This window comes from Montipora foliosa, chromosome 13, assembly GCF_036669935.1.
Source record: "Montipora foliosa isolate CH-2021 chromosome 13, ASM3666993v2, whole genome shotgun sequence".
Lineage (NCBI taxonomy): Eukaryota > Metazoa > Cnidaria > Anthozoa > Scleractinia > Acroporidae > Montipora > Montipora foliosa.
This window is the reverse complement of record NC_090881.1, coordinates 20,997,045-21,005,587: the sequence shown is the minus strand read 5'-3', so window position 1 is coordinate 21,005,587 and position 8,543 is coordinate 20,997,045. Positions and strand designations below refer to the sequence as shown.

The 8,543-nt window shown below is 41.3% G+C and overlaps 1 protein-coding gene across 1 annotated transcript; it reads left to right on the top strand.

Moving 5' to 3' along the window:
• Positions 1–404: 404 nt before the first annotated feature.
• On the top strand, positions 405–7,886 carry LOC137983325 (dual serine/threonine and tyrosine protein kinase-like). The gene is made up of 4 exons (XM_068830529.1): positions 405–1,284; positions 3,331–4,886; positions 5,532–5,775; positions 6,471–7,886. Exons 1-4 carry the CDS (start codon positions 646–648, stop codon positions 6,888–6,890), a joined length of 2,859 nt encoding a protein of 952 aa, XP_068686630.1. The 5' UTR covers positions 405–645; the 3' UTR covers positions 6,891–7,886.
• The last annotated feature ends 657 nt before the right edge of the window (positions 7,887–8,543 follow it).

Sequence of the window (8,543 nt, the reverse complement as noted above, 5' to 3'; positions counted from 1 at the left end):
TCTTTCTGTGTCCAATGCATATACATGTACTGTACTTGTTCATATAGCGTACTCTGTTTGTTACAGTACTGTACGTGTAAAATGTGCTTCATTTTATATCTGCTTCAGCAAAAGATTGTGCAAAAAATATGTACTTAGAACGACAGGATGCAGTCAGTTTCCAAATAAGGTCATTACGGTATATGAGCTGATAACCGAGATTGAGTAAGCCAATCAGAACGCCAGATACGCAATATCCGAGATTGAAAATTTAATAATATGTTCATATTCAAAAATAAGTTGCAAATAAAAAACGCAGAAAATGAAATGATTTCCTCTAAAGGTGTTTTGTTTCTGTTGTTTTCAAATGTTGGAAATATCGACGAAGAAAGTGAAATTATTCCTTAAGGGGACATTATTGTCATAGTGTTAACCCATTCACCCCTGAACCGCCCTCCATTGACGAATGAAATCGTCTTACCTCAGACTGTAAAATCTATTCACTCTGCTCCTCTACTCCATGAAGCTTGAAGTCCAGTCCAAAGTATGAAATTTTACGTTCAATTAATCACGGGATCAAGTTAAAGCTATCTTGACCGAGTGTGCATCAGACGGAAGTAATGAAACTGTTGGTGTTTATGGCAAAGTTTAGATGAATGTTCGGTCATGTCTAGCGACGGTTCCTTACAAGAAACGATACGCGAATTCGAACGCTATAAAGATTGCACGAGCTTATTATTTAAGCGAACGTCCTCTTGCTTCGAAGATATCTTAAAGAGTATCAATATTCAAATCGAAGCCGCAGACGACAACCTAAAGGAGATTCCTTTTTGTCAGCTAGAAGAAGTGGAGAGAGAGCTTCAGAAAAACCCCGCTGTGTTCTTCATCGGTGAAAGCAATTGTGGTAAAAGCTCGATAATAAACGAGCTGCTTCGTAAGAGTTCCTTACCCGTGAACGAGAATCCATGCACTGCTAGAATCGTCCGGATCAAATACTCAACGAAGCCTTACGCACGTCTCGTTGGCCTAGATGGAAAAATTAAAGAAGACTATTCTCCTGAAAAAAAAAAGCTGGAGAAGCTTGTTGTCGTTTCCGATGAGGACAGGGATAGCGAAGATGCATTGAACGCGACGGTAGAAGTTGGATTGGATCACCAACTTCTCGGGAGTGGTATTGAGTTGATCGACTCTCCGGGGAAGAGCGAGTCGGACGTATTGGACAAGGTGTTAGATGAGTATCTTAAGAAGGGTACAGTACCACTTTTTGTGTACGTTATCAACGGCTGCAATAACCTGAGACCCGCGGTAAGTCGAAGCTAATTGCAATTATTTATTTGGCAAAATAAAGATCTTTTTGCCTTTGTAACGGGTTCGGGAACTCTTAACCTGCCAGCTCAAAGTGACTTCCCTTTAGGGGGATTTTATTTTTTGATAACTTGATTCGAGAATCTTATCTGACTTTTATAAGCGTCAAGCTTCAAATCAATCATCTATGCATTTAACACAGAGGGGATACGAAAGCTACGAGTGGACTGCAATATAAACTTGGCAAAAATCATACCTTACCCGTTATAAATTTCTTCCTAAAATGGGACCGTCGATGTCGATTCGACATCCTTCGAGAAATGTTTCCGCTAATATTATGTTTTCAGTCAACGTTTCCAAACTGCAGAATACCCGGCCACTTATTTGCATATGAATGGCGTGGATTGTTTTATACCCCGTTCTTCAGACGATGCCGCTACAACTAGTAGGTATTCTGCGCAGTTACTCCTTGGTATCAATTTATATCGATATGCCTCTAAAATTTACTCGTTTCCAGCTGGCTATTCAAATAAAACTTCATTTAGTGTCTCTCGTGTGGTGATAAATTGTGTGCTTTGCTCTTTTAGGGAGTTCTTGATTTAGAGAGATCTATGAATGTTTGGCGCCTAATGTAATTGATTTGCTCTCCTATTCTGTGATTGTTCATCGGTGAACGACTTCGTAATTACCATATGACAATTTAAATCAGTTCTTTTCCCATATTACTTACTATTACTGATTTTTTCTTAGTTTGGTGAGCGGGGATGCGTAGGAATAAATACAATGTTCAAGTGATATATAGATCAACTAAGGGAAGCTTAAGTCCAGTTTTCATGGCTCACGGAAGTGCCGGGTTGACGTGTGAAGCCAATTTTTTAACACGGAAAGAAGCTGTCTCTTTCACGTAAGAATAAATTCGAAACTGGAGAACTTTTGAATATCACCCTTGGCATCATAAACCATTTTCTAGCCCTTAAATTTCGGTTTCAGTTTCGAGTTGTAAGGAACATTCCCGTTCTTCCTTCCTTGTCGCAAGTGACGACAAGTGATCATTGTCTCGAATTTGATTGGCTAAGGACCTAAGTAATTCTGGGAATCACGCAACGCTCACAAAAATGTCACAGATGCCGAAGTTAAACAATACCGAGGCAGTGCGGCTCCGGCCAGTTGGAATTCTTAAGAGTTGTTGTTCTGTTCTGTCGATTCGTTGATTTCGTTTCATTGGCCCTGAAAAGACCTTCTGGGGGGGAGGTCAACTAAGTATGTATATATGTATGCATATTATTGCCTATAATCATCCCCTGATAGTTGCTGGGATTGCAGATTTGAACCACTCGTTATAAATCGATACATCATGGTCCGAAATTAACTTTTTTATATGGGCACCAGATGCCGACTAGATAAAAATTTTTAGTCGCCAGATGGCAAATTTTGGTCGCCAAAAATCTTCGCCTGAAAATACACGTTTTCAACTTTCTTATGGATACCAGAAAGCAACGACAGCGCAGTCTTGTGTATGTGTCAAGCATTATTTTTTGCTTTCGAAAGCGGACATTTTGGAGAGAAAATGTATCCAAACCTCGAATGTAATGAGAAATCCATCTGCCCCTTAGTTTGTTGAAAATGTTTGTTTCAAAAAAATTCGCAAGATAAAAAGTAAGACACCTTTTGGCAAACGGGCTCTGAACTTAATAGTAGGTCGCCCACTGGCGCCGACCAGTTGTGAAATTCTGGTCGCCAGTATTCAATTTTTAGTCGCGAATCCGTTCGACGACAACCTACCAGTCGATGTCAGAGAAGGTATAACCAGTTTTAACCGCGTGCTGCATTCTAAGTGTTAAATGAGATGGAGTGCATTACTTGCATTGCCGATGCATTGGACTACATACATAGGTCCATTGACATCACACCCACAATTTTTCTGTTGTCCCGACGCTTTCACCAATCCTCGTTAGTTTTGGCAGCGGCGGTAATTCCGAAGACAGCTCATTTTCTTCTTTAATGCCTTAATTCCCGTTGTTGTTGTTGTTTTTTTTCACATTTAAGGACAAGCAAACGTTACAATTCTTGAAGGACAAATATCCTCAATCTTTCATAATGTATGTGTGTAACAAGGTGGATATCACTAAAGGAGCACGCAGTCACGATTACGAAGAAGATGATGATGAAGATGAGGAGGAGGAAGAGGAGGAGGAGGATGATGAAGATGACAGCAAAAGTAAAGGAAGTGGCTTTCAAGCCGCAAGCAAAGGAGAAAAAGTGTTTATTCAGTTAGAAAAAGAAGGACTCGTTTCTGGTGACTGTTGGAAATCGTGTCCCTTGTTCCATGCTATTTCTGCAAAATTGGTTCGTGAAGAAAGGAGAAATGGGAACCTCACAGAAGCCACCGAAAGATTTAGAAGGTTTGAATCCCATCTGAAGTTGCACCTTGGAAATATTGTGAAGACGCAGACCAGAAAAGTTGTGCAAAAACTGATGGTCCTCCAGGAGAGCTTTGTCAACGTTGTGCAAGTTCAGAAAACATTGGTAACTAAACAGGCGGGTACCCTTCCTGATATCTTAAGAAAAGGATATGAGATTGAAGCCAAGATGCGTGGTGCACTCTCCGTGCTCACATTCCACTCGGACCAATCAAAAAATAAAATTGCGGAGAACGTCAAGAGGTTAAAGGAAGAGTTTATGCGCGACGCTGACGAATACAAACCCGCAAGACTGCGAGATCTTCGACGTGAAGCTCAAGCTATGATGAAGAATGACCTCGCTCCTCTAGTAAACGAACTTCCTTTGCCTAAGAACAATGATCTCCTATTAGAGCGGTTTCTTCTTGACATGAAAGGGAGTATCTTGGAGAAGACGTGCAACTCCCTTGCCATTTGTGTCGAGGAGGCAATGAGAGAGTTGATCAAGGAGCTCACAATGGCGGTCATCGACTTCAATGAAGATTTGGCCCATCCGATTATTTCACGGATTTTGGAAGAAAGTTATGACATACAATTCCTGGCAGTGAAAGCCGAAACGGATGAATTGCTGAAAGTTGTTTTAAATGGACTTCTTGACTCTATAAAGGAGGCTGCCAGCATTGCTCTGCGTAAAGAGATCTCAGAACCTCTAAGCACAATGCATTCGCCAGGTGTCTCCAAGAAAGACGTCCGCGACAAAGCAACTCGACGTTCTATAGTGCAAGCTCTCTTGGGGACAATTGACGAAAACCGCGTGGCAGAGGCCGTGCACCAGGCGTGTTTTTGTCGTCTACGAGCAATGCACGATCTATTTGACGCTGCCATGAATTCGTTCCAGACCTTGCAAACAAGCTTTGCCAACTGTCGCATAGCCTCTCAGCTTGAAAGATTTCGTGTTGACTTCACACCCAGGATTCGTACCCTCGCTGTTGAAGGGAAGGCCCTGCATGATATGCAGAATCGAGGACCCGCCGAGCTTGGTCTCCGTATAGCCCAAACAAGGCTTGGAGACATCTATGACTGCGTCAGCGAGAAGTGGTGCAGGGCGTCACCCAATGGGCAGTGCGTTGTGAAGGTGCTTGAGAAAAGGAGATTGAGTGAAGACATTTGGAACCAAACAGCAGTGGATTTGGTCAACATGATGTAAGTAATGCCTTCTATAAATATGCGATTGACCCAAGGAAAGCAATTATTTCCGCCAATGAGAACAGACGAAGCAGTGAAGAGGAAAAATGGTCAGTTGCATGTATTCATATATGGTTTTGCATATAGTTTGTCTATGATTGCAGAGGTTCTGGGGGCCCCGCACTTGCGGTTTATATTTTGGTACATTACGAAAAGTCACGTGAACAACGTGTGCATGCGAGAATAATTTTCTCCGCTTTTCTCTGACTGACGACGCCCGTTATTCCTGTTAATCCCAGAACAACTGGCGCTTGCACATTTTTAATGTTCGAAGCAAGTTGCAATAATCGTAAAATCATTGACATGCCAAGAAATTAAATTTCTGGTTACGTTTGTCGTGCTAGTCGACGTGTGTTGCCTTCAATCCTTAATCACAACCAATGAGCGAAATAGAAAAACCAACACGAGGGAAATCGACTAGCGCGCACTTCGCATATGATCACAAGTCAACCGAACAAAAGGCCACTTGTGTTTTAATGATGTCGACCCCTGACAATTGCTGTGTAACATCCGCTGCACCTCGCCTCGGCCAATATTTAGCTGTTTCAATGTTACATCATTTCTTTATTTCGGACGTTGACTATGCTTTGCTTATCCTTGAAGGGACATGATTCAGAAACTCCGCGGTTCCCATCGAAACCTTTTACGCTTGTTTGGCTGGGTGTTCCATGAGCCTGGTGTGTTACACGTCGTAATGGAGAAGGCGAAGACAGGTCTCATTCAAGCCCTAAGGAATGGTTTGCCGGAGATGATTAGAATGAACATCGCCGTGGATGTTGCTGAAGGGCTGAAGGCCATCCATGATGTAAACTATACTTACGAGGACCTTAAACCCGGAAACGTCTTGGTGAGTGTTTTAATGACAAATGCTATACTCACTAGTGAAAACTGAACTGTTATCAATCAACGAAACCGCTACAAAAATTTAACCGAATTTTAATTAAGAACGAGCAAACGAAAGGAAACAATTACATTAATTCAGATACGATTGAGCGCATCTGTCGATGAAAAGCTAACAGTACATGAGTGACAAATGAGTGACACTGACTTTTGTCCAGTGGGCGTTACAGAGGCTGTCTCAATTTCACAATGGACCAGTCCCAATTCCTCAGACACACTTCAAAGCCTGCTTGTAGGTAGTTCACTATATTGTGATGTAGGAAATCACAGTTATGCCTGGAGTCACACTTCATTCCGCAAAGCTTTTGCTTCAATTTCTTTCCCGGCTCGTTAGGGATGCAGGATAACAAGATACACATACCGTACGATAAATATCACGAAGTGCCCTCGCACACGTCTCGTCAACCGTCTCGCAAGGTGTCCCAGTTACTCCTCAAGGACACGTAAACTGTGTATGAGATAACCATAAGCTGTATGATACCAATCCTATATTTAATGCTGTGTTGTTGTGAATAGGTAGTTCGCATTTAACCTCAAAGGGACAGTTTGAAATGAGACTCAAGAAAATTCTAAGTGGTCTTTTTTGTTCGAAACTTGGCAAAACTGTCATTGATGAAATACTTCCCAATATATTATTTCTAGTTAATGCACGACGGAACAGCCAAGATCAACCTTGCCAAACCAGAGTTTCCGTACGAATTGACCCCAATTGGCGAACCATTTCATATCTCACTAGAGATGTACCGTTACCATGGGAAAGGTAACCTTGGTTTCTCCTCTTACGACATCTACGCTTATGGCATGCTACTTTGGGTACTATGTGAGGGAACCGGGCATGCACGGCCTGCAGTGTACGAGAATCTCAATAGAAATGAAATGCAGGAAGCTGTGGAGAGGGGCGTGTTACCAGAGAGAGAGCAAACTCAGGGGTTGATGGCCGATGCATGCTGGGAATTGATGACGATTTGCTGGAAGGAAAGGAGAAACATTTCAATGGATTTGGTTGTCGCAAACGTCAAAGAGGTACAACAGCGTTTCAGGGTAGCGTTGTTGGCGATGTGATGAAAACTTGCCAGTTCGTCTGAGACTTCTAGCCAAAATAGTTAACTGCAAGAATGGAGTGCAAAAGCTGCTCTGTATGTTCAACGGAAGTTGGACGCCTTATTTCTAATCTTATTTATCAATGATATAACTGAGCTTTCCAGGGTACAGCTCACCGTTTTGAAACTAGGACAAAAAGCACCCAAAGTTATTGCTATGTTTGTAGAAAGCTTAAGAATCGGTGGCCACTTCATAATGTTCATAACGTTCATAGTTATAATACAGGACATCTGCACAACTTTTGAATGGTAAGGATCAGATATAAACGTCCTCGATGCTAACGTGAACGCTTGGTGCGTGGCCTTGAAATCTGTCGACAACAGGTCACGCAACAATTTGCACAAACCCCGTGACAATTGCCAGGAAGCTAGATGTCGTTTTTCTCTGACAAGATTTGAAGTTCAAAAGGTAGTTGTACGCTTTCAGTAGCTCTGCCGATATCCCTCTACTTTGAACAGGGAGTTGTTTTTCCCTCTAATATTACCTTCACCATTCAACGTTTGTGCAAATAATTTCTTTATAATATTGCATGCAGAATATGCGAGGCGTTTGCCTCATTTGGAAAACGAAGTATTTTACCTTGAAATAGACTGGGGACGTTGGGGATATTGATAACTGATCAAATATTGCTTTTTGTTTCGTCCTTATAGAAGAATAAGTCTTCTTTTCGCCCAATTAAATAAAACAAATAAGCAAGTTTTAAAAGTTAGCGAACCTCTCGAACGGTAACTTGGCACTACTTAATTCGACAAAACTGTAGCGTGGAAACAAAAAATAATCTTGAGAGGTTTTGTTGCGTGTCTACGATTGAGCCTAAAAATGAGATTACTTTCTGAAAGAGACAACATTTTGAAAAGCTTTTGGTGACAGAGATTAGCGATACACGTCGGCACGCACACTGAATCTGACTAGAAGCTACTAGACACTTAAATAAAGTTCCTTTCCTAACTTTTTTTTTATAAAAGCGTCTACTAGTAGTTTTGGGGCCGAGTCTGAACGTTTTTAATTTTTTTGCATTTGAGCCTGAAAACGTTCTTAACATGTTACTCAAGTTGAGTGGTATACAAAGTTCGATTAGATGCAATAAGAAAACCACATTGTGTTAGTTAATTGTCCTGTTAGCCGACTACAGTTTTTACATTTCTTTTCACTTGGCTTTCTACTCAGAAATACCGGCGAAAAACAAATATGAACGAAATAAGGACGTTCTTAACCGACTCTCAGCCTGGGTACATTGCCTGATTTCAAGCCGAGGGGGACAAGGTACGCAAGGTCTGCAAATTATGGGATTAGCAACTATTGATCCACATATTCAGAAAGTGCACACCAAGCTTTACAAAATCCCTACGTTTGATGTTAATAGACCCAATATTAAGCGAGACATACCAACATTTCTTTGTAAATATTGACGTATTTAATGGCTGTATCTTAATCAAAATTAGCCCGATAAACACTATACTCCTGGGAATTTTGTAAAACTCGGTGTGCTCTTTCTATGTTGACCCCATAATTTATATACTCGTACCTAGTCCCCTTCGGCTTGAAATCAGGCAATGGTAGTATGTTCTTAACATTTTAGTTAATCTCTGCCTTAACGTTCTCATAAGAAAGATT

Excerpts from the sequence above, each read along its gene's own strand:
- LOC137983325 (XM_068830529.1), top strand. The coding sequence starts at position 646 with ATGTCTAGCGACGGTTCCTTACAAGAAACGATACGCGAATTCGAACGC. Across the intron at positions 1,285-3,330 it reads GCAATAACCTGAGACCCGCG|GACAAGCAAACGTTACAATT; the intron begins GTAAGTCGAAGC and ends TTCACATTTAAG. Across the intron at positions 5,776-6,470 it reads TTAAACCCGGAAACGTCTTG|TTAATGCACGACGGAACAGC; the intron begins GTGAGTGTTTTA and ends TATTATTTCTAG.